Genomic DNA, 27,205 nt, shown 5'->3' with positions numbered 1-27,205 from the left:
TTAAAGCAGTCTGCGGACTTGTTTTTTACTGTGGTTTCACTTTATGTCGTTTTCTATGCAAAATCCCCGGTTCACAGGAACATGAGTGCAGCCTCGGTAACTGTGAGTGGAGATGATAGAGTGCCTCTCAGTCCCAGTTTTACACACATGAGACTGTTATCAATCATCTCATCTAAAGCAAGAAAGTAAAGAAACATATTTCCCAAACCTGTCAGAACTATTCCTTAAGGTAAAGCACTGACGAAGCAGCATGGAGAAATCCCATTTAAAGCCAGTTTACCTGCTGCGAGCCAGACCCTGACAGCGCCCCTTTACACTGCAAAGGCTCTGACGGCAGCTCCAACCTCAGGTTCTTTGGACGACTTGGTGGTGTGTGTTTGGGAGTATGTTTGTGTGTGTCTTGACCTTGGGAGCCCTGCAGGGTACCATTGATTTGTTTACCTGCGCGCTGCTGACAGTTTCTCATTAGGTTTCTTTTGCTCAACACTTCCAGGACAGGAGACCAGAGTCTGCACTTCACAGCCAACGATGCATGATCAATGCGGCTGATAGATTGGCACTGGCAATATCATTTGTGTTGAATGATTCTTTAATGGACGCAAGCGCTCCATTTAGTGGCCACAATAAGGCGCCTTTTTGTGTCTGAAGCGGCATTGTGGGTCTCTATGAGGAAGCAAACAATATGCTGAAAGGAGAGCTTTGTTAAAATTACTCTGGAAGACAAGCGTGGCTGCAGGAGGAATTGTGCTTTATTCCTCTGTTATTAGGGGGTATTTGCAAAGTGTATAAGAGAAAATGCAATTTAGCATTACAAAAGCTTTTTGGCACTGCAGAGCGTGCATGCAGCTTGTAGAACCTCTTAAGAGGAGGAAATAGAGGATAAATAAAGAAGAAGGGGCAGCACAGTGACATAAAAAAACCCATTTCCTCTCTTTGCGCACCTCTTCTAATTCCTCCCTCATTTTCTAGTTATGCATTAAAATGATTTTCTCCAAATACCCGCTATTTTGGATTTAAACACAAGACCGGTCTATCTCTGTAATGAGGCTTTTACCAAAGCATAATATGCACTGAAGGGTGTGTGTGTGTGTGTATATGTGGGGGAGTGCTAATAAATTAAGCAAAACCCCCCACAGCAAAGCTTTACAGCAATTAGTCCGCCTTTAAGCGCAGACATGCATTCCTTGCTCTTATAGGGCTTTAATTCCATTCCACCTCCCTTTTCTTAATGATGAGGATCTCTTTTTCTCACATTGTTTGCTAAAATGGGCACAAGGAGGCAGTGTTGCTGCTCTCCTGCCAAACCACTGCTGAGGGAATCCACCCTTTTGAGGTGCTAAAAATGCCCCCTCTATTTGTCATATCCAAATTTAAGTAGAAAGTTAAGATCCCCACCACTTACACCACCCAAAGCTCTGAAACCCCCCACCTCACTTTCCTCTCCTGACACGAAGTGACACCGCAATTAACTTGAGGACAAATCAAAGTCTAATTACTTCCTCAGGTGACAAGCCGAACATCTCCACCCAAAACCGTGACGGCTCCCTCTCCCTGGAAAGAAATTCTAAGAAGACTGAAAGCTGACAAGACATTGAAATCAATAAACATTTGCTGTCTCCGGCTCTGATGAACTCTTCTTGTTAAGAAAGAGAGAGAGAGAAACGAAAGAAAGAAAAAAGAAAACGCTGACCCTGAAAGCAGAAGACTGCAGATGTAATAGTATGGGTGCATGTAGCATTTATGACGCCCCGGGGCGCTGCACAGCCTGTCTAGGTGTAGCAGTCCGACATCATATTTAGTGGGCTGGGACGGGCTGGCGGGCCAGCCATTCTCTAATGATCAAAATAACACTTTGTCAATGTAATAGCCCGCTGTTGTTCATTCTTTACACCCGCCTGACAGAACATACCTCACAGCTTTGCTTACACCCCGCCCTGCTGCCCGTTTGGTTGCCCGTGACTTGTGTAGAAGGGGGTGGGAGGGGGTCCCTCCAACACCACCATAAACCATGATTATTTTCATTGGAGCTGATGTGTTGCAATCACTTACAGCACTGAGCTCCCTTTCAATAAAAATTTTTAAAAATATTAAATAAATAAATAAATAAATTTTAAAAAAGCCAGCATCTCTAGGTATAGGCCCCTGTAACTTTGGTCCAAACATCAACGGTAACGCCAGGCTTTGTTTAAGAAGACGAGGAGCAACAGATGGCAAGCATATCTATAAATAAGTCGCTCCTCTGAATAGGAGATTAGTGCATTTGAGCCGGTTTTTAATGGTCTCTGGGAGAGATTAAAAAGTAAGCTGATTCATAATGCATTTCTCTTTGCCGTGAATCACACATAAACGAGAGTCTGGGAAGAATCAAAGCAGGAGGGGAGGGGTGACGGTGTGCTGGTGGTGGGGAGGGCTCACATGTCTAAAGTGGGACGTTGCATGACGCATGCCTTCTTTGCGCCACTGCAGTTTCTCTATCTGCGCGGTTGACTCCTAAGCTCGCAGACCTCAGCGTGCATATTTCTACCCATTCATTTTCACTGCGCGCTGTTTATTTTACAATCATTAATGCCCTGAGCGGTTATTCCAGAGCACAAATATCAAGCAATATATAAAAAAAAGAAAAATAACCAATAGCGCATTCCAAAGTTCATGGAGAATATAAACGCTGATAAATATACATAAACCCATCTTGCTTTTAGCCTCTGGGTCACATTTTCTCCAAGTTATTGAAATAGAATGGAGAGGGGAAGGGAAAAAAATTCTCAATTATATAACCAGTGCTGATCAGCCTACAGATAGCCGCCCACCTGAGGCTACCGCAGCATCCTCCACAAATATTGACAGAATTCTTATCTTTTTCTTTTTTTCTTTTACCACTTTTTTTTCTTAAACAAATATGAAGCCTATGTGCAAATCCTGTTACCTTCCCATCTGTTCGAACACCGCACCGCACAAATTTCCTCACAAATACATTTTGGTATTCATTGTCATTGTGCGTGTTTCCAGGAACTGCTGGGCTCCATCTGATAAAAGTGGACGTATCTTTAGATATCTGCCGCCTGGATAAGCTCTGTATCTGCCATTTAATGTCGCTGGTGCCAGTTGTGTGGAGACTCACTAAGTTTGTCCGCAGGCCTTTTTTTTGTGGCTGTGTTTTCTCAACAGCAGCAGCTCCTACTTATTTAATAAATTCATAATCACGCCCAGGAGAAACACATGGCTGACCTATAAGAAGGTGAATGGATTTTTTTTAGAACTATTGACATGTTGTCCTTAACAAAGAGTCACGCTGTCCTAATCAATTGTTTAAATGAATAAAGAGCACATATCACCACGCGAGATGTTCCTGTATCTGCCCCGAATAGCCTCGCCTGTGTAGCCTTGAGTGACACCCAGTGTTTTAATACATGAGCAATTTTCACAGGATTTAAACAGTCAAAAAAGCATCTGTGGAAATCTATTTTCATACATACATCTGTTGGGTGGATCTGTCAGCACTTATCAACAGTCATTTCTATGCCCACACCTTGTGTTTCTATTTCTAACGTGTGTGAGAGAAAGGCTTGGAAAACAAATATGTGCAGACTAGATTTATGCCCTTAAAACACAGTGACTCACTGTGTGTCTCTTACTCATTAAAGAGTTTACAGATATTGTATTTAATGCTATTCCCCCAGCATATCTCATCACTTTGCAGTCACTGTTGTGTAGTGGCTTTTTAAATTCTGATTCGCAAAACTGAGAAAACGAGTCAGAAATAAATCCACTGCAAAAAAGTAGTGTCGAAAGCACTGCAAGTTCAGACTGTGTTACATCAAAAGTGCACATGATTGTTTGGTGTTAAACAACTGATTTGCAAAGAGGGATTTTTTTTTAGGATTGTCTCTCCAGTGAAACTCATAATCGTACTTAATTGTGCAAAACTTTTGGTATAAAAATATACTAACATAAAAAGTTAATTAATGATTTATGAATGTATATTATTGCATCTTTTATTACTACTAGGTAGCTTGGACTACAATACTACAATATAAGTTAGATTTAAAATCTGCAAAAATCAATTCAATTTTATTCATATAACACCAAATCACAACACGATTTGCCTGAGGGCGCTTCACATTGTAAGGTAAAGACCCTACAGTAATATGGAGAAAAAAAGACAGTCAGACAACCCACTATGAGCAAGCTGTTGGTGACAGTGGGAAGGAAAAACTTCCTTTTAACAGGAAGAAATCTCTAGCAGAACCATGCTCAGGGAGGGGCATCCATCTGCTGCAACTGGTTGGGGGTGAGGGGAAGAGACAAAATGAAAAACTAAAGCTTTCCAATGCATGTGGAATATCTGCATCTAAAATATAACACTAAAATTGAATCATGTGGACAGAAGCACTGGGCCACCTACACATTACACTTTTTGTGCTGATGTTAAAGCGAGAGAAGGTTTGGAACTTTTTGCTTACTGAGCCGGCAGAGTGTTGGTGACTTTTACAGTCCACAATATGCACAGCAGTGCTCAGTTACCTCACTCTGTAACTTTACCTGGTTCACCACTTCCTGGTTGAGTTGCCATGGTTCCTAAATCCTTCCACTTTGCAGTGATACCACTTTGGGCTGATCATAGAATATTTAGGAGGGAAGAAATTTCACACTTCTTGCATCCTACTGAAGTACTTCACTTGATTTGATTTGATTTGATTTCAGTGAGCTCTATAGACTGACTCCTTCTTTCACAAATGCTTTCAAAGGCAGACTGCATTGCTAGGTGTGTGATTTTATACACTTGTGGAAGATTAAGAGGTGTGGCCCAATGTACAGATAGCGCACTTCTACAAAGTACGAACACATTCAAACTTCTGTCTGTGTTAACAGGAATGTGAAGCTCAGTGATGTTGTAGCCAACTTCTGTGTGGTTCTTATGGAAAGGGTTGGTTAATATCATAATCCCTCCCAGGTTGTGGCTTGTTATTTTGGGTTTTTTTTTCTGTTTTTTGTTCTTTTTCCTTTCTCTCATTGCTTGTTTGTTTTCCTCTCTTATATTAACCAATATTCCAACATGAGAAGTCCTGTGTGTTGACTCAGCAGGCGTAATATTAAAAAATGAGAATAGCTGAGAATGCCTGAACCTCCCTGCATTATATTCCAGTTTATGATGTGCTGTCACCTGGTGCATAAAAATTCACCAGAATGCAGGAAATGAAGTGTGTGATGTACACTTTGATGAACTTCAAATATAATGGATGTCTCCCTCTCTCTGGAAGAGCTCAGGAGATATTGTAGGTATAATATTGAATGGGGGTCCCATGGAGTACAAAAACTCCCCAAAATGTACATTTGGTGAGGTAAAAAACTTCTGGAAATGTTCATTGTGTTTTTGATAAAAGTGGCTGAGACATACTGAGTTTTATTTTTTGATTTTTATAGGTTTCAATTGCAGTAAAATGCATTTCTGTTAGTATTAGGGACATCACAACACCATGGGTTGCTTTATAGAATCCATTATCTTCAGTCATGAAGTGAGCAGCAGCAGAGAATTTCTAGCAGCAAAGTGATAATAGTCATTGCCTTCAACCGCAACAATACAAAAATGGAAGTTTCTGTAGTGTTTCTAAGACTGCATTCCAGATACCTCAGAACTTGAATGCCGCTAGTGACCGTGTTCCACAAGGAGCGAGTAAAACAGGATTTATTTTGGTTCTTAGCAAGGTAGAGTCAATCCGGTAGTAATATCAGCATAGTACTTATCAGTGCTCTGCATATGCCTTAGTTAGTTAGACAAAAAATACACAACGGTGGCAGTACAGAGTAAAAGTTTACAGCTTTACTAATGTTTCAGCAGTAAAGTTCAGTGCCGCCATCTTGGACTGCCAACTAATTTCGGTACGGATTAATATAACAAGGAATGGCTGTCGTAGACTGGTTCTGAAACTTACACTTTCCTGGTTTAGACACCCTTATTGTGTCTCCCAGTGCTCAAACACAAACTTATTATGCTAATAGCATCTTTTTACTCGTTGCAAATTGTGCTGTGTATCTTGAAAAATAAAGGGGCTTTAGAGTGTAGCTGTAGTGGAAGTAATGTGCATTATTTACATTGCACAGAACAAAACACACTCTTACTCTTGGAGTGTTTGCTTTAGTTGGGTGTTTCTCAATTGCCACTCTTCATGGTGATTTTATGATAATGATATGGTAATTGCGGGACTCAGCACCGCGGACAGCTCCCAAGTGTCGCTCCGCCCCCTTCCGCCCGCTACGTGAGCGCGCGGCGACCAATCACTGCCTCCGCCTCGGTTCAGCTCTGGATACAACAGAGGGAGCTTCAAAGAGCCCCTTCACCCACAGAGGAGAGGACCGCTCCGGGTGTAATGCGTAGCTGGGCTTTGCCTTCTGCTTGGATGGGATAAAACCTACCGTTCAAATTTAAACGCTCACTGTGTGTGTGTGCGCGCACGCGCGTGCGAAAGAGAGAGAGAGAGAGTGTGTGTGTATTCCGCGAGGACTGGGAAATGCTCTTCTAGCGCGAGCGCGGACGACATTAGAGCCCGCGTTTTTTCCTCCCCCCACACAAATATTCCCAACTTGGAGCCTCCTGGACGCCGAGCAAGTTTTTGTTTTGATCTTTTCTTGAATTGCGTTTGAGCAGTGTAGCTGGAAGCCCAGAAAGCAGCGCAGGACAAGATGGGGAGCGAAAAGTACTTACCGGAGCTCATGGCAGAGAAGGACACGCTGGATCCGTCTTTTCAGCACTCCCTGCGGCTACTGGATCAAGGTAAGCGTCCCTGGATAAACACTGAAGTAAACACTTGAGCTGCGCGAAAAATGTTTAGTAAGAACTTTTAGTTTTTAACGTTTGGTCTCCAGGCTACACGACATCAGCAGTCCGCCCACTTTTGAGTTAAAAATAAGAGGTACTTACAAATTTCCCCTTGGTCACACTAGCACAGCCAGGTGCTTTTTAGCAACAGGGCTGTTTTTGCCAAGTTTTCATGCTCACACTGTGCTTTAGCCTCCAGTAGTGAATAAAATATGGCAGGAGAGACTAAACACTGCACCTTCAAACCTTTAAATTGGCCAAGCCTTGGCGTGAATGATGACATTTCAGCTCGTCTTAATTAGTTTGCAATTAGTGGATATGATATGTCATAAAGCCGGGGAAATGCCGGTAAAGTGAATATCTGAATATCCTATATATTTTTTTTCTTTTTCTGATGGCATACCGTGAAATGCTAGCCTGCAGTTCGTGAAAGGAACGGAATGACATCTCAGTTTACAGGCTGCCCTCATCTCTATCCCCGTGCTGACATGTGTGAGCTGTGGTGCCAGCGCAGGAATAATCGCTCTTTATTCAGATAGAAGTGTTTCCTATTTTGAAGACACGGACGTGACTGAAATGGTGTGTGTGTGTGGATGGAGCGACAAAAGCGCTCGCATGCAGACGCTTTAATTAATCCGCTGCACAGGGTCCTGCTTTGAAGCTGTCGGGGTCCCCCCCCCCCCCCCCTTTTTCTCTTGCAAACACTTTCTGGAGACTCCTGAGCTCTAAGGAGTGTGCTTTTACAGCAGCCAAGTGCATCCTTCAAGCAGCACTCACGGGCTTTGTTCGAGAGTCGAGCAGGCTGTTGTTGCCTTTACAGGTAACAGACGAGACAAGGAGCCCAGGTCTGTAAGCAGTCCTTCTGGGTTGTAACTAATTCTGTTGAATCCCAGCTCTTTTTATGCCGACAGCTGCGCCAGTTCTACTCGCTGTCTCGCAAACTTGGGGGATCTCAGGGTTAAAAGGGTTCGCTGGGGCTCAGAGCAAAGCCAGGCACGAATCAAGTTTAATGGTGTTAAGATGCTGGAGTTTGCCATAGTTACAATCAGTTTACAGGTTATTTTGATCCCTGGTTGTTTGAGCCAATATAAAAGAACATGTAAAGTGATCTGAAAATGACAGGAAAAGGGAAATCAGGAAAGCAGTTAATGGGTGGGCCCTTAATTTAAAATAGGCTCTTTAATGTAATGTATGCAGGTGTTTAAAATGTACTTAATTATTTTGAGTTTTCCGTCTGTTTTGCACACCTAGTGAAGAGTATAGTTGTGCATACTTGTTTGAGCTTTCACTTTTGCGTCCAAATCTCTAAATTTGTGCTGTTGCCTTGGTTGTTTTAGTTGTGTTGAGGACAAAGATTGATTAGTGTAGATGTGCTTTGCGGCTCCCAGTGTTTGCGTGTGCGAGAACAGTGTAAAGATTGAGCTGCTAATGGGCCACTATGACTGAGATGATCATTGTTAATATTGTTCAAATGTGCTGCAGTGTGGGGGGGATATGAACACAAGCTGTCTCTTAACACACGATGTAAACACTTAGTTAAAAATGGGTCCTTTATGCCAACATTTTCTGACTGTACGTACTATAAAGATTACTGTATTGAGGTTGTGTAATGGGTATCTAACTTAAAATTAGAGATGTCAAGGTCTTGACTCGTCCTTAAGTACGGCACATCGAAAATAAAGAACTTGGATGGGATTAACTTTAGGTTAACTAACTTTTCTTTAGGTCAGTTTGCTCAAATTCTTTTCGGAGTAAATCGTAATAAAAACATGGTGGTTTTATGTAAAAGTCAGGTGTGTTAAATATTCCATGTCCCGTTAACAGTCCAGTGAGTGTTGCACCTTGTTTTTCTACAAGGTTCTGCAAGGACAGAAGCGTACACAGAAAAATGAAGCAATTATACTTCTATTACACTCCTATACATGCTCCTAAATATTAAAAATATAGATAGCACAGTGTAAAGCACAAACTCTGTGACTGACTTTCTGTTTTAACAGGTTTTTGCACAATATTATAAATAAAACTATTCCACTGCGCTGCTCTGTCTCACAGCCTACTGATGAAAGTGACTGGTTTAAAAGTGTGGCACATTCTTTACTGGAAGGTAGACAATGAAAAATGCAAGAGCCAAAAGGCTTTGATCTCCTTTTTTATATATAGTGAAATGTAAACAGAAGTGACTCTAGACTAACAGAGTAACTGTCCTCTGTTAGGTCTGTATATTTTGGAGGCCTCACAATATCAACCATTGGGTCTTATTTGAAAAAGCAGCATTTTTCATTGAGCTGATTCATGTACAGTAAGGTAAATTCATTCCACTCAGTAAGGCAGATAAGCCTTTGTTTCACTCAGCACTTTTGGTTATCAGCTCCTTTTCAGATCTAGGTTAGATTTTTTTTTTCTAACAACACTCATTTCCCTTGCTGATAGAGGGAAGATGGCAGCACCGAATCCTTAATGCTAGTTGAAAGACACTTACCAGCCACCTCTGTGACAGACTCTCTCTTAAAGACCTTTATCCACATGGCAGGTCTTCTGTAGAGTTCTAGCAAATATTAGCCTCTTACCGGAATGGAATAAAAGTGAGTGAATACTTAAAGTATGGGCCAGGATATGCCAAAAAAGAAATAAAAAAAAAGAGTGTGAAGTAAAATATTGTACAACAAGTTCTTAATGTAGTACTTCCAATAAAGTTAGTTGGCGATATTTTCGTCGAGGGCAAAGATTGCACTTGGACGCTGTCGCAGTGGCAGAATTAATCCGTGACATTTTATGAAGTAAGCGGTACTCTGCGGTGCACAAAATTTGGCCGAAACAGTCTGCCACAACTCCAAAACTGTAAATACTGTTATCTCTCTCTTACACAACAGATGGAACACGATGCGGCTTAATAGAGCACTTCTTCTGCCATCTTGCTGATGAGTTCTGGACTTGATTATGCAATTGGCAGGGGATGCAGGGAACAGAGCCGGAGTAACTGGAGTTACTGCGTGCACACGGCGAATATGAGATTACTCCAGGTCTGGAGAGATTTCCATTCAGGAAAAATTAGGGGGGCATTGTATTGGAAGCTCGGGGACGGGGCGGACTGCTTTGATAAGTTTGAGCCATTCGCAAAGCTCCTCTCCCGCAAAGAGCATATCTCTTCCCCCTGTGACAAGCCGCATACAGGCAGCATCAGGCTCTTGGAGCTGGAGGAATATCTTAAGCCAAAACAAGAGACAAGCAGGACTAACAGTCTGCCTGGAATGAAAAATCCTCAGCAGCATACTAATGAAGTGCTTCCAGGTACGAAAACACCTCATGTGGCAGGAAGTGCGTCTGTTATTAACATGAAATCACGACTGTAAAAAATTGTTATTTCCATTGTGAATTTAACTAGTTGTTTTGAGAGCAAAAGTTCATCCAGGATCTTAGAAACAATCTTAAATTTCACATTATTACTGGAATTCTACTTCGCTTCAATTCATATTTGATGTGATCCACTGTGTGCTTTGTTCCCCTTAGTGAACAAGGCTTTTATTGTTCTCTTCACTCAGTGGAGATGCAAATTGGAGAAATCTAGCAAGCCATGCTACCCGAGTGATGACATCAAAGCATCTAAGAAGTAATGTGCGGTAAAATAATAGATAAAGGTGGGACTATTTGCTGACTTGGGGGAAATGAATCTGCTTTAAGCCGTGTGTGTCTGCGCAGCGTGCAGAATGTTAGCAGAGCAGCAGCTCTGGTGCTCTGCGTGGGTCTGCACAGGAGGCGTTCAGGTGCAGTGTTCAGCTGTACATCACCTGCAGGTCTGGAAGCCTAGCTTACAGTCACTGTAGTAATGCACATAGAATACAGGAAAATAAATTTAGAGTGTAAAAATAAATTTTAGGAGCCACTGTCTTTCCATTAGAAAAGTTGCCAGACCCTGGTGACTATAAGGGGAGAAGGGACTTGATACAGTGTTGTACAGGATTCATGAAGTGCGATGCAATTGTTAATTCTTAATTTTGTGGTAGTGCAGAGAGACCAGCAGCTACAGTCCCTGTGCAAACAGGAGGAGAAAAAGGTGGGGGGCGTTGGGAAGCTTTTTCCAAGGGATTGCCACAGTTGATGGATCCAATGGATTTGGCATACATTTTAGACAGGAGGCCCTTCATCGTGCAACCATCCTATTTATCCGATCTTGGGACTGGCACTAGGCGTAGACTAGCTCTGAGGCTGGGTTTGTTTCCACCTGTTGTGACCGGGAATTCCCAGTGGATAGATGCAGCACAGGTCAGCTGAGGTCTGTTTGGCTTTGCTTGTTGTAGAAACCCTAGTTACAACAAGGTTAGCATGTGAATATACACATATTAAAAGGTTAGGATTAATGAGACATTTTATAATTAAGTCTCGAGAGTCAACAAATGGCCAAATCACATGACTGATTTAAGATGATGTAGCAGCAAGACACAGTCCCACTGACTCTCTGTTTCAACGTCAAAAGTGCAGACCTCAAATTATGGAACAGTTTTCAAACCTAACTGTGCAGTTCTATGGATTTTATTGACAGTTTACCTTGCTTATGCTGTCTATGTTGTGGACACGCCTAACTGTAATTAACACAGAAGCTTTTGAGCTATGTTATGATGTGAATGATACTATTAAACTATGTAAAAAAAAATAAATGCCCTGAATGGTAAATGGACTGGTTCTTATATAGCGCTTTTCTACTCATCTGAGCACTCAAAGCGCTTAACACAACTTGTGCATTCACCCATTCACACAAGCACATTTTTCTAAGTGCTTTATAGCTAACATTCACACACATTCATACTCCGATGGATGCATCGGAGAGCAATTTGGGGTTAGTATCTTGCCCGAGGATATTTGGCATGCAGACTAGGGGAAGCCAGGAATCGAACCACCAACCTTCCGATCAGTAGATGACCTGCTCTACCACCTGAGCTGTAGCTAAATATAACATTTAGTGTTATATTTTAAATAATCTCAACAGATAATTTAGATTCTTGTATTTTTTGTCAGTTTGATATTGCAAAGCACCATTTGCTACTGTTGGTGCTGCTCTCCCAAAATGTATTAAAGTTATGGTTAGCACATATGATATGTTAATACATTTTATATTTGTTTAAACTCAGTCTGGGAACTCATCAGCTGCTTTGCCAAATTAGCAAAATTAGATAAGTTAAAGGCCACATGATGTCCGATAGGCCAGTTACCTGCTTGCAGCAAAGCCTGCTCAAATGTGATTGGTCAGGGCTATGGAAACTATAAAGCATGAGGTCCTAGAAATCCTCCCCTGTCTACAAATTCTACATATTAATAGTAATTAGGGCTGAACGATTATGGAAAATAATCTAATTGCGATTTTTTGCCCCAATATTGCGATTGCGATGCGATATGCGATTATTTTTTAAGGTATTTGTCTTCTGTATTATTAAACAAAGACAAGCAATACATCATATAGTATGGCCAATACTATATTACATTAATTTTAAACTGTTCTTTCCTGGAAGACAGACCTCTGTTATGATGACATGAGGTGATGCATGAATTGATGACTGACATTTTTATTTAACTTCTTCAATCACAACAGTATATTTGAACATACACAATAGTTTATTTTTAGCTTACAAACATCTGAGCATAAAGTGCTGGCAAGGAACCCTGGTGTAAACATTAAAATGAAAGTCAGTACAATGTGCAGATTGCAGAAATATACATAAAAAAAATCAGTGGCTTTACCACACTCAGTTTTTCGACATCTGTGAACTACTAGACAGTCATTCAATTAAAAAATAATATTAAATAAATAAAACTAATAAATAAAAAATACACACATCTTACTGATCTCTGTAGTCAGTAACATTACACATAAAGTGCAAACATAATAGCAATTGTATAAACACACACACAAACACGCCTTTAAAGTTTAAAGGCGTGAAATTGGACGGTCTAGCCTTCTGATTAGCGTCACCGCTGTCTCGGTGGAGTTTAATAAACTCGGCCGTCTGCTTCTTGCTATCTAAAATATAACCAGACACTGGTGTAAATTCTCGACTGTCTCATACTTCTGTTTAATCAGTTTTCTGTTTGACGTTTAGTCAGCTGTGTGAAAACCAAGGAGGAACCCACCCGGGGGATTAATAAAGTTTTATTTTATCTAATCTAATAACTTTAATCTCAGCCAAACCGATTTACTCACGAACAAACAAAACACTGAAAAAAGCCCAACAATAACATTTTTAGGTTGTCTAAGTGACTTATATATTACGTTTAACCCGAGCAGCGAAACTCCGCGGTGATCTGAAAATGATGTGCCGGGAGTTGTGCCGTTCTCGGCCGCATCAGTAACCCTCGAGCTCCTGGCTAGCTGTCGAGCTGGTGGGTAGCAGACGCCTCTGAAAACGTCGAAGCACTTTTGCAAATATGGGATATCTTGATAAACCGAGCAGATATTTGATGTTTACACAACTACTTTCTCGCCTGAAAATATGTTAAAAGTTTATTTTGTGACCCAGAAAGATTAGTATGAGTAATTTTAAAACTTAGTAGCGGCCGCCATTGCTGGAAACTGGAGTTTGGCTGGGCCGCGCTATGAATTCTGGGATATGGTAGTAATTTGGACAGCCTTCGGCGCGTCGCTGTGACGTAATCGGTCTACAAATGCGGCCTCAGGAGGATGCAGCCCATGAATTTGGACATGTCCAGAGTATAATCGCAGCCTTTGCGGTTAGAAAATTGCACTTGATCATGTCGCGATATTATCGCAAATGCGATATATCGTTCAGCCCTAATAGTAATAATAATGGAAATGAGTGCAAACTTCTTTACAAATGACCAGGCCTTGTCTTTTTAATAGTACAGCATCAACAAAGAAAATGAATATTGGATGAACCTTTACTTACTTGTTTTTGATGGAGTAGAGAAAAGTGTTACAGATGGATGTCTTAAACCAAACACAAGCCATGACAACAAAATTCAAAAAGAAAGTTACATAAAAGCATAGAGAAAAAAAGAGGACAACTTTAAAGACACATTATTGACAGTCTTGTTGATAATGCTTTTGGAAATGTAAGCTTTTTTTCTGCGTGTAGGTGTTACTCTACTCCTGATTAGCTCCTCGCTGTCAACTCATTTTGTTTGGCTCTAAAGTGAGGTGCTAGACTATGTGACGAAAATGCGAGAGATTCAAAGATTTTTCAGCTCTCGTTTGACGTTGCAGCCTCGATGCACACTGATGAGCTAAATATTAAAAGGAGGTAAAGCTGACAGCCTTGATCACCTTGGAGTTGTACCACCCACCGTGGCATTTTTGCAGTCCTCCACAATATCAGGCAGAAGATACAAACTTTTTGTGTACACCTTTGATTATTAAAGATCATTGAAACAAAATTTGCTGTGCTTCAAAGGACAGACAGTCATGTTTTTGTGTGGGTTTCTAGTTGTAAACAAGTGTCTCCTTGCAGCAGATGTATTCTCTTTGTTCAGGATGTGTCTGCAGAGCTGCATGCAGCCCGCTCTGAATCTTTCAGGACCTCTGGCCCAGTTTGGACATTGTAACCTCAGTCCCACACATAAGATGCTTTTTTTAATTGGATACTCCACAGCGGGAGCCTGGCACAATGTTTGGATTACATTAACAGCCTGAGCTAGCTTTCCCATCAAAAAAAACCCCTAACAGCAACAAGCACACACACACACACGCACGCACGCACGCACGCACGCACGCACACACACACACACACACACACACACGCACGCATGCACGCACACACGCACACACACACACACACACAGAACATCTGGAAAAAATGAGCAGGTGTGGGAAAGTAACCTTAATTCAGACATGATGCTCCTATTGTTAATTCATACATTTCCGTCTCATCAGAAGAACAGAGGGTATTTTTAGCCATGCTTGATTTTGTGTCCTGAGTGAGAGCAATCTGTGGGATACAATGCCCAAAGTGTGCAGAAATAAGCTTTGGCATAGGATCAAAGGCAGAGATATCATTTTGTTGGGGAAACAGTACTTGATAGTGATAATGATCTGCGGCTCTGCGGCGGGCCGACACGCTGAGCCACACAGCGAGGTGGAGGTGAAGGCGCAGCCACAGCACTGAATCTGTCTGAGGCCATGACCTGACTGGTGATCTGACCCACAGATGTAGTGAACTCGCAAGTGAACTGTAAGTGAGCAGAAAAGCGGAGCTCCAGAAACTGGCTTTGCATGCAGACGAGTCTGCAGAGCGTTGCCGTGGCTGAGGGCTGTTTGCGGAGCGCCGTCTCCTGCTTCGCAGCAGCTCCCACTGGAATCCAGGGGTGAATTGTAGGCCAGGACGAACGCAGGCACACCCCGGCTATTTCCAAAATCCTGCTTGTTTGCAGGCGTGACGGATCACATATTTTTCTTGATTTCTCCGCTAATGTGAAATGCATGTTCTCGCTCATTAGGGCAGCAGTAATGAGCCGCTTCGAAGGTGCACCTGATAAGCTTTAATACAGTTAAAATGTAAAACCTGGAGTATGTTAATGTTACTCAAGTTATAGAGTCACACTGGTACATGTAAACAAACACAATCACTAGTTATCAATTAGAATGGTAAATAGACTGCATTCATAAAACACTTTTCTGAGTGCTCAAAGCATATTCTGTCCTTAGGTATGTCTATTGTATCCTTTTGAGGGGGTACTTATTTTAACAAGAAGACCCTTTACAAAGGGTGACATAGGGGTACCTATTCAGGTAATTTCTTGAGTTGGGTAGTTATGTATGTGGCCTTTCTAACTTTACTGACTCCTCAAAGCTTTATTTTGTATCTGAACCCACAATAGATTTGGGGAATACTTACCTAGCATGTACATCTTTGCCCTGTGAGAGGACAGGAGAACAAATCTTAAATTCTTAGAGAAAATTTTTTTGTCCTTTGGATGTTTCCTGGTGTTGTAAAGGATACATACTTTTACTTCCAGGTGCAAATATGTATCTTTTACTGCCTGGTAACATATATATGAACCTTTTGGACGTTTAAAACGGTGCACATAGTTACCTTAAGGTCCAATAATTATTCATGTCATTATTTTATTCAGTCAGTAATCATGTAGATTATTCCTGTAGGTACACAAATGGATTTTTCCTGCATCCTTTTCTCTGAGTGAGTATATGAAGTATGAGTGTGTGCAAGAAAATGTGTCCATTTTAGAATTCATAACAATACATATTTGCTTCACAATGCAACATTTCCATTAGCAACCTGCTGTTTTATAGATATATAAAACATATATATATAGCTTCTTTGTTGCCTTCATGAGGAAGACTGATAGATGTTGATGCGTTTTCATTAAGCCCATATTTATCAAGTCGTGTTTTTATTCTCAGTCACCTACTGATATATATGTGGAATTAGATTTTGTGTTCCAACGATGTAGGCGGATTTCTCCCTCTTTAAAGCTAGACTTTGTGAGTTTCGAAAGAAAAAAAAACAGCGTTTGACTAACAAATAAAAAAAACTCATAAGCAATAAAGCACACTCCTGTGGGAGGAACCTGACTACCAGAGAAAACCCAGCAGTCACCACCAATATTAAAGACAGATACAGAGTTAGATACTTCTTAGAACATATTAAATGTTTTTTTATCTACTTTAAATTGAGTAAAACCTTAAAATCTAAAAGTAAAGTTAGTATTTTAACTTATTTGGCCACACACAGACTGGTAGTAAACCTTAAAATCCTTAAAATGAGGCAAAATTTGCAAAGAAGTATGAATATATGTATATGTATCTGTTTTGGGCCTTCAACGTGGTCCACATAGTTAAGACCCAACTCTTTAGTATTAGTGTAGACAACTGTAGAGACAGAAATTGATTTTTACTGTGTCTCTGTTTCCAAAAGTGTGTATTGTGTATGAATGGCTGTTAGAAAATGCATCCATTTTAAAATTCACAACAATACATATAAATGTATACTTCCCAATGTTACAATTCCATTAGCACCTTTTAATTTAAATGACTAAACTTTTCTGTATTATATGTTATATATATCTTCTTCTGGTAGAAGTTGATGTGTTTTTATTAAGCACATATTTACATAGGGCTTCGTTATTCTCAGCCACATACTGGTGTATGTGGAATTTAATTTTTCATTCCATACATGTGGGCGTATATTTTCTCTTTAAAGCTAGGCTTTGTGTGTTTTCAAAGGAGAAATAACACATTGTTGACTAACAAATACAAATCTCAAAGTGTAACTCATGAGCTATAGAGCACACTCCTACACAATTATAAATGAGTGTATCAGAGCTGCTTATTAGCTGTTTTTTATATGAGAAATAAAAACTATGAGAAACTTCTTATATTTAATAGTTTGCAATTCTTACAGCTCATGCAATTTTATTAAATTATTGCAATGTTCTTTTACAAATATGGTACAAATATGTAGCTTCTACTGCTTAGGAACACACACATATATTTTTTATACATAAAAAATATACATATGTGTTTACCCCCTTGAAGGGGTAAAAAATGGTTGCCTTATTCAACATATAGAGTAGAGGAGCTAGTGATTAAACCACCTGTGTTGCACAATAATATTAATAATAATTATTATGTATGTCCGCGGTTCCAAACCATGGAACGGTACTGAGTCGTTTGATACCCGAGTTGAGGCTCGGGTAGGGCTGGGTGATATGGCCTAAAATTCATATCGCATATAATTTGAAGCAAGTGCGGTAACGATATATATCGCGATATATTCTTTTCTTCTGTATAACGTATTTTCCACACTATAAAGCACACTTAAAATCCTTTTAATTTTCTCAAAAATCGAGAGTGTGCCTTATGTATAAATTCTGGTTGTGCTTACTGACCTCGAACTGATTTTGGCGTGCAGAAATCTGTTGAAAAATGTTTTAGTACAACTTTGGTAAGCCGCACTGCTTGATGGATTGTCAGAGCATTACGGCTGCCGTAGTGAGGAGCTTCACGGAGTAATCTGAGTCCAAAACTCCGTCCCTTTAGGTCCCAAAGTCAAACGAACACTGAGAGTTAAAAACGGTCTAAATTCCTTAATCTTTAATAAAATCATCAGCGTTGCTGCTTTACCAGGTGTAACAATTAAGTTTAACATCCATGCATCCATGAAAACAGAAGTTATTAAATTTAACGGAGTTATAAGTTAACAGGAAGTTAGCTCGCTAGTTTACACCTAAACATGACATACCATGTTCTGACTGAGAGATTTTTGAAACTAATTAAAATGTACAGCTCTGCTACCACTTCCGACATAAATGAAGAAAGAAAACCAAACAGCAGTGGTGTTTGCAGGGTTACTGAAATTGGACTACCTGGTATATAATGTTGTGCTACGTGATTGCTAGCGACATAGCTATGTTAGCATAACATTAGCACAGTGAAGCTGGAGGATGAACGCCAACCTTTCTTCCACTCAATAAAAGTTAACGTGAGGGATTCTGGTGGTCAGGGACAAATGCAATCGCATAGCAGGATGCTATACACGGGCCAAACTTCAGTCAGGAGAATTTTCAATTTCAATTTCAATTTTATTTCTATAGCACATTTAAAAGTCACAGGTACAACAAAGTGCTTCACAGACGAGCCATACTTGCAGGTTTACAGCAAAAGAAAACAATCAACAACAAAAAATACAGTTATAGGATGGTACTATTGCAACAAGCATGAACCGGGAAGAAATTAAGCTAAGTAGTTTGAAAGGCAAGCTTAAACAAATGGGTTTTTAACCGTGATTTGAAAGATTGAATAGTTTCCGACGCACGGACATCAACCGGCAGGCTGTTCCACAGTTTTGGTGCAGCAAAAGCAAAGGCACGATCCCCCTTCGTCTTTAGTCGAGACATTGGTTGCATTAGGAGCCCCTGATTAGAGGATCTGAGTGCCCTTGTAGGGATATATAAATTAAGAAGGTCAATCAAATAACTGGGTGCCAAGTTATTTAAGATTTTAAAAGTGTATAGAAGAATTTTAAAAACAATTGTAGGCGTTGGATGAGGGAGAGTTGGAGGCCTAAGTAAAGAGAATTACAATAGTCCAGTCTAGAGGTTATGAAAGCATGAATGAGCCTTTCAAGGTCCTTGTGTCGTAGGTAAGGCATTGCCTTCGAAATTTGGCGTAGTTGGTAGAAGCTGGTTTTTACCACTGCAGCCACTTGCTTATCTAATTTGAGGGAACTGTCCAGCACTACTCCCAGATTTCTGACAGTAGACAATAGATGACTGGCATAAGAACCTAAGGTCCCCGATAGCTGTTTCAACGGCATATGGCTACCAAAGACGATAATTTCTGTTTTGTTTTCATTGAGGGTAAGCGAGTTATGCAATAGCCAGTCTCTGACATCACACAGGCAGTTAAGCAACGGCGATAGCGGGGATTGGAGATCCAAATCCAGAGGGAAATAGACTTGGATATCATCCGCATAGCAGTGGAAAGAGATATTGTGATTTCTGAAAATTTTTCCCAGGGGTAGCAGATAGAGAACAACTGAGATTATTCGTCCACAATACGAGGTTAGTTATTAATATACTGCAACAACATGGGAATAGAGCAGCTGCGAGAGAATTCAACATTAATGAATCAATGTTACGGAAGTGGAGGAAGCGCAGTTTTTGGCTTTCCCCATATTTCAAAAGTGCTTCATCTCTTTGATATGACTTTCGCCCGGCATAATTTGCATATGATAATAGTTTTAGCCGCTGCGATGGTTTCAACCAAAACAGGTGCCGCTTGATGACATCATCAACATGCGCTATCGCGATAGAGCGGTATAGTCAAAATCTCTATCGTTGGCCAAATTTATATCGTTTCTATCTTATATCGTTTCTATCGCCCACCCCTAGGCTCAGGTGGGATTATCTTTATGTGATTATCTTTATCGGTTTTTATCGTTATTTTTTTAGCGTTTTTATCATTAACTCAGTTTCCCTGGGTCTTTTCCTGTGTGTTATGAATAAGTCTTCTTTTTTTTGCTACCAGTACTGGTTTTATTTTGTCTTTTTCTCCATGACTCCTTAATGACCGGTCCGTGAAAATATTGTCGGACATAAACTGGTCGGTGGCGCAAAAAAGGTTAGGGACCGCTGATATATGTCATTAAAGGCCTGGAAGAAAACCATGACAAATGTATGTAATGAAAACGGAATTGCTTAAAGTGATGAACCCAATGAGAAATGTCACTTATCTGTATTTTCCTCTAGCTAAATGGGGCCTTTTAGTGGCTTTCAGCTCACTGTTTTGGTTTTACAATGTACCACATGTGTACCAATGTGCCAGTTATACTCCATATTCCATTTGCCATTTTCAGTATATGCCCATCATAAACTACAGCTCGGTAAAAAGATAAATAAGAATTATTTATATTTACGTGCACTACAGAAACAAGACTGCAACTGATGTTAATGCCATGGTTGCCTGATGTGCACAATACAGTGTACGCTTAGCAAGTAATTCTCAAGTAAGTACTAAATACCATGAATATCAGAAAAAAAAGAGCCAAAATTATTTGGCTCCATAAACATAGCAACAATCTTGAGTAAGCTGTATCTTAAATTTATAAAATCAAAGGTTTATTTGTTTAAACAATTATTTATTTAAGAAAAATATGCTTGGTAAAAACTAAACGTATAGTAAGCAAAAAACCTGTATTTGACCATGTAATATAACATTTTAAATTGTGCTTATATAACACGCAAAAGTCACCTGTAATCAGATTACTTAAAATGAGCATTTTTGGCATAAATATTTTTTTTGTAGTCTCATTTTTTTAGTTGTGCACATTTTGTTCTTTTACTTTTTTGGGGGGAAAGTTATAATTTTGTTTCTAACATTAACTAATGTACTAAAGAGCTTTATTTGTTTATTTTTTTGTTAATTTTGTTTTTAACCTCCTAAGACCCAAACTCTTCCACAGCATGCATTTTTAATTTCTCTTTGATATTTGGACATATTGGGGCCCAATGAATGTAAAAACAAAGAATTACGAGATTTTTTCTTTTTACCTTATTTTTGTTTTTATGAAAAATAAGAGCCACATATGAGGATATTTGTTTAAATGTTTGATAGAACAGCAGCAGTATAACATCCTAATAAGTGGATATCAGGCCCTTGTAGAGCAAAATTGAGTATTTTGGTCTAAATAACCCAAAATGTGATGTCCACATATGTGGACGCCAGGTCCTAGGAGGTTAAAGCCGTTACCAATAGGCATCGTTTTAGCATCACTGTCCAATACTAAGAGCATTCCTGTTGTAGCTTATGGGCTGTGGCTTTTCTGGGCGCTTTTTTTGCTCATTCCACGCCACAGTGCTTAATAATTGCATGATTACTCTCCAGCTTTTGGCTCATTGGGCTTTCCTTGCACCTCTATCATTGTCCACACAATCTCATCACCATATTTCACAGAATACAGTCTCCACCTGGCGCAAAGCTTGCCGTGGGCTCAGTTTGTTGATTTAATGTTGAGACTGTCAAATTTCCATGTTGAACACGCTCCTCAGGTCTAAACGCTGCATTCATATTTCACATGCCACAGAAATGTGCGTTTTCCTCCTCGACCGGCTTGCATACCTTGCTGAGGGCCTGCCTCGAGCTGTCTACTAGGAAGGCTGTCCAAGAGGAGACTCAATTAAAGCGGACGGTCAGAGCTGCTTAAATAATGCAAAGCGCACTTGTTTAGGCAGCAGTATGCTGTAAGCAGATATTCCACCTCTATGGTTAGAAGATCAGCCATAGGTGTGTGTTGCTAGGTCCTTGACAGCACTGGGTATGGTTTAAAATTTTAGATACAGGTATTGGTACAATAAAACTACTGTTTTCCCTGAAAAATTAATGTTTTTCCATGCAGTTTGGCTATTTGTAATATATTTTCAAAATTGTGCATAAACAAGACAATTAAACAAAAGAATTAAACAAAAATTATTAAATTAATAAACAAAATAATGAAAGCTTAAAATGCTGAATTAATGTTGTATCTATATCAGATTTTCAGTGAATATTTATGTCGAAGAAGAAGAAGCAGTGTCCGTTATCGTAGCTTTGTCCAAATTCAGGAACCGCATCCTCCTGTGCCCGCATTTGTAGGCCGAAGACTCCGACAAATGCGCCCTTCATTTCCACAGATTTGAAGGATGGGTCGGGTGTATACTTCGTGGCCCAACCTATCCCAGAATTCATAGCGCAGCCCTGCTCAGTTTCCAACAATGGCGGCAGCTAGTTAGTTATAATATTACTCTTGTTATTCTATCTGGGTCACAAAATAAACGTTTAACATATTTTCAGGCCAGAATGTAACTGTGTAAACCTCAAATATCTGCTCAGTTTATCAAGACGAGATCGTTTTCAAACCCACCGCCGTCTTTCGCTACTCAGGTTAAACATAATATATAAGTCACTTAGCTCAGCGGTCCCCAACCCCCGGGCCTCGGACCGGTACCGGTCCGTGAGTCATTTGGTACCGGGCCGCGAGAGTTGAGGCTCAGGTGTGAAATGTATAGTTTTCATGGTTTTTATCGGTTTTCAGCGTTATTTTGTTATCGTTTTTATCGTTAACTCGGTTTTCCTGGGTCTTTTCACGTGTGTTATGAATAGTTTTATTTTGTTGTATTTATCCGTGACACCTTAAAGGCCGGTCTATGAAAATATTGTCGGGCATAAACCGGTCCGTGGCACAAAAAAGGTTGGGGACCGCTGACTTAGGTAACTTAAAAATGTTATTGTTTGGCTTTTTTCAGTATTTTATTTGTTCCTGAGTAAATCGGTTTGGCTGAGACTAAAGTTATAGTTTTTACACAGCTGAACAAACGTCAAGCAGACAAGTGTGAGATGCTCGAGAATATACTCCAGTGTCCTGTTATATTTTAGATAGCAACGAGCAGACGGCTGCGTTTATTAAACTTCACCGAAACAATCGGCAAATTTCATTAAAATTTAATAAACTATCATCTTGTCTTTATTTTTAGTTAGCACAGACCTTAAACACTTAAAGCTGTAAGCTAATGATAGTTATATAAGAGCAGATGCATGCTGGTGCAATAAGCTGTATGTTTTACGTCCAATGGACGCGTGATGTGATTAGTCGACAAATTGCAAAAATAATCGGTGACTAGTTGACTATCAAAATAATCGTTTGTGGCAGCCCTAGTACATATGCAGCAGCAACCATCATCCACATCATCCACACTCTGCTGCTACGTTGGAGCGTTAACTACACGGCTCCTTACACTGGATTCTTTTTATTTTGATATGTGCAGTCTTAGTATGATATAAATAGCTGATGTGATTAAAGATGCACTGATTCAATATTTGCATGAAATATTGGTCAGACGCAAACTGTTAGACTGCGTGTTAGTCTGTCATTGTCAGATAATATATGTCACAATTGAATATACAGTATCTGTTCAGTTCAGCAGCATGAGGAAAATGAACAGATTGTTTTACTTGCCATTTGTGTCATTTTCTTGCCTGCTCCACTCTGTGCGTGCGGGGTTCTACACTGAGAGCAGAAAAGGCGCACTACATTCAAATCACATCAAAGTGCAGCAAAGACTCACAATGTGCTGAAATGAAGCACAAACCAAAAAATTAGGCGAGTATTGTAAATAGATTTTCATTTAATTTATCTTGCTCCCATTCTTGTTTATGATTTCACTGATATGTAAAATATTTAATGTTATAAAAAAAAATTGTATCGGTCCATGCCTTCTATCATGATTGGCTGTCCCCATCGTGCCAAGAGAAAATAAAGTGTTCATCTAGACCGGCCAGTTTAGATCTCTTATTGCAGAACTGATGCTGAGAAGCTCGTTTCATCACCTTAACAGTGCAGCCTAGATTTCAGCTTTCATACATCACATATATAGAGATCATTAATCAAAATTTTATTGGATGATAATGTGATCCACAGCGGTGTCCAAGACAGGACGCAGACAGACCAGGATTACATTGGATTAGTTTGAAAAGCAGTAGAAACTCCCAGACTGTATCAATCTGTTTGCTGCGCCTGAGGCTGAGAGACAAAGAGGGATGGGGATATAAAAGAAGGAGAGGGTTGGCAGGGCTGTAGAGAAAGTAAGAGCCTCTTTCCCCTGGGGAAAGGTTATTTGTAAGGGGATTGTACCAAAGTCACTTACAAAAGGCAAAATGCAATCTGGTGGGGGTGGTGAGTGCAATGAAATGGGAGTGGGAATAGAAAAAAACGCAGTTATGATATAGAGAGCTGCTGTTGATGTGTTAGTGATAAAATAAATTTTTTTTAAAAAGTCCACGTCCACTGTTGTTGACTCATCATATCTCATCTTCTCCATCTGAAATACAGTTTTAAAAGCTTAAAAGGGTGGCACTGCGCATCCCCAACAAAATCTTTTGTTGTTACTGATACGATGAAAGATAAGTGTGATTTCCCACTCCCTCAAAGGACCGGTGTGCTGCAAAGTCATCGCTTATTCATTTTTGACGCAATGGAAGCTGTGCAAACACATTCTGCACGCTCGGAAACATCCTTTTATCGCGTGAGTGTTTTATTTTACTTTGAGATGCACTTGAGAATCAGATATATTGTCAGCCCAGTTTTTTCTTTTGCACTAAACTGCTCTATTATAGTTTATGTTTAACTTTGGAGCTTTTTTTCTCCCCTTTTTTTCTTTTTTTTGAACTTGCAGGAGCTCTTTCTATGCCCCTGCCTCACCTTGATCTCCCCACGACAGCCACTGCTTCCCTTTCTCACTCTATTCTTTATTTATGTCGTTTTGTGTGGTTGGCACCTCTATAGAGAGGATTGCACTGGATTAGCTTCTCCGCCTTCCCAACTGATCCGATCCATTTTGTGTAATCCAACTCAATTTAATTATGTTTATCGTTCCACCTCGCTGGTGCCGAGAAGCAGCAGCACACCTCTACCAAGATAAGCCTGGGGACCTTGTGCCTCTTTGCTGGCAGAGCATCTGCCTGAGCCTGTTGCTTTATAAACAGATGGTGTAAGTCACCTACACTCTCAGTAAATAATGTGTTAGGCACAATATTATGTTTTCAAGCACCGCTCAAACATCGGCGTGACATGGAAAAAATATCCGAGGCTGAAGATCATAACCCAATTTTTGATGTCGGTTGTAGAGAATTTGTACAGTTTAGCACCGTCTCCACCCTCTTGATAGTGAGAGAGTTAATATGCCCACTATACAGTCTTCCTTATTACTTTTGCAAGTCTAATCCTCAGCATGGAATTTCAAAGGCTCACAACCAAAGCCTAAAAAATGGCTCAAGGGCTCACAAATAGCCTGACCACATTGAAAATACGACTCAGCATGTGGCAATTGTGCGGTAAATCTTTGTTGCGACATGTCCTTTGGCTTGTCATGGCACAATTTCTGCGTGGGTGAGAAATACCTCTATTATGTTTTTCTTCGAGGGAGAGGACCCAAAGCAAACTTAGAGCAGACAGGCAGATGAAAATGAACAAAAAGACTACTTTTGATGTAGAGGCGGTCTCAAAGAAAAGACAGCTGGAGATCCAGAGTCCTGTACTACGGAGCAGGATTTCAGGCTTAGTGGGTTACCCAAGGCTTTTTCAGGGTTGTGAAGGTGGTCCTTCTTATTGGGGTGCATCGCTGTAGTAACTCAAACTGAAGCCATAACCTGCTCTGCAGCAGAAAATTAGCATTACCATACCCGTGGAGTTCGATGTGCACATTCTAAAAGGATCTATAGTTTGTGGGGACTAGACTAAAGTCTTTAAAATTTTTTAATAATACTAATAAGAAATGTAGCTTTCTAGGAGCAACTTTGCTTCTTGATACCCCCCCCCCCTCCTGTTAGGAACAAACTATGTTAGAGCATTCTTTTTGTTCTGTAAGCCTTAATATAGCGAAAACTGTCTTATAATGGGGTGTGCGCGAGAAGTTGATTAGACGAGTAGACGCCTAATTTTAGCTATTGTCACTAGTAAGTACTACGTGTACTAGTTATTTAATCGAATTGTTAATATTTTTAATGACGCTCAATGCTGGTAAATGTTCGTAATATGGTTGTTATGCAGCCATCCGCCACTAGGTGGCGCTGTAGCCACAATATTGTTGTAGCAAAATGCCAGAAGTTTGTTAATCTAGGCATGATCTTTTTGCTAGCCCTATTATTGTTAATTACTTGGATACTCAGTGGATACAATGAGTTTCCTCTGAAGGGTTGCTGGCATCTTCCTTAGAGATAGGGTGGGGAGTTTAGTCATTTGGGAAGGGCTCAGAGTAGACCTGCTATTCCTCCACATTGAAAGGAGCCAGCCGAGGTGGTCATGCCCTGGGTGAGGTGTTTCAGGCTTGTCCTGCTGGAAGGAGGCCCTGGGGTAGACCCTTTAGACTCTGGAAAGATTATGTGCAGATGTGTCTGGGGAGAGGGATGTCTGGGCTTCTCTGGTTTGGGTGCCAATCCTGCCACGGCCCAGATAAGCAGAAGAGGATGGATAAATGATTTATTGTTTTCTTTTCCTTTTAGACATGAATAGTAGAATGGCACAATCATCACACTTTTCAATCACAATTTTTCGTTTCTTGGGTGTTAATTTGTCATGTTTTAATAATATGTGTACATCTTTTGTAGTAACATATTTTTATATCATATTTAAAATTAGCTTATTTAATTTAAGTTACTTTTTTATTCTTCTTTGTTGTCTGTTTGGAGTATAATGTTCACGATGTACGATGCCAAGTGCCACACAGTTAAGCGCAATTAAATTATTTATTTTTAAAGGATGTGATTAGGGGTGGGTTTTGATAATCGATTTATCGATTAAAATCGATTCTGGCTTGGATAACGTGATATCGATTCATTCAAATCCTGAATCGATTTTTTAATATAAATTTATTTTGCCCGAAATGCCAGAATCTCAGTTTCAACAACCACCAAACAGCTAAAACAGTAAATGAGAGCAAGTACACGGATTCTGCACAAAGACGTAAACACAAAGCGCAGACCCGCAGATCAGAATCAGTGAGATGTCGCCTTTCTCACCCGACGGCACGGACACGGTCGGGGCTGAAAGCCGACAGCTCGCTGATTCTGATGTTTCGCCGGGTCCGCGCTTTGTGTTTACGCCCTTTATGCGCTGATTCTAAAGCTGTTAGTTTTATCTCTCTCCAAACAATATTGACCGAACCAGCAGCAAAAGAAGATCCAAACTACGCTTCACATAAACATCGTCATGGATTCCCTCTGACTTTTGCTGTTTTGCTTCCACCAATAAAATCACACTTCATGCACAGCTCTCTCTCTCTCTCTCTCTCTCTCAGTATACTTCAAGAACAGTTTCCCGTCTAAAAATCTGTTTTCTGCATTATTCGCTTGCTTGTTTACGCACAAGTCTACCGTTGTTTACAGCGCTGTCGGCCAAC

General features: G+C 40.2%; 1 protein-coding gene across 1 annotated transcript in view; it reads left to right on the top strand.

The window, feature by feature from the left end:
• The first annotated feature begins 6,323 nt into the window (after positions 1 to 6,323).
• Positions 6,324 to 27,205, top strand: part of khdrbs3 (KH domain containing, RNA binding, signal transduction associated 3) — a 174,007-nt gene continuing 153,125 nt past the window's right edge. The window contains exon 1 of the mRNA XM_085396525.1: positions 6,324 to 6,769. Within this exon, the coding sequence (XP_085252651.1) occupies positions 6,679 to 6,769 (91 nt within the window). The 5' untranslated portion in view covers positions 6,324 to 6,678. The remainder of the gene's footprint in view (positions 6,770 to 27,205) is intronic.

The sequence above is a fragment of the Rhamphochromis longiceps genome, linkage group LG22 (assembly GCF_057381845.1).
Source record: "Rhamphochromis longiceps isolate RC_006_pf linkage group LG22, R_longiceps_female_GT1.1, whole genome shotgun sequence".
In the NCBI taxonomy this organism is placed as follows: domain Eukaryota; kingdom Metazoa; phylum Chordata; class Actinopteri; order Cichliformes; family Cichlidae; genus Rhamphochromis; species Rhamphochromis longiceps.
This window is presented reverse-complemented; position numbering and strand designations above follow the sequence as displayed.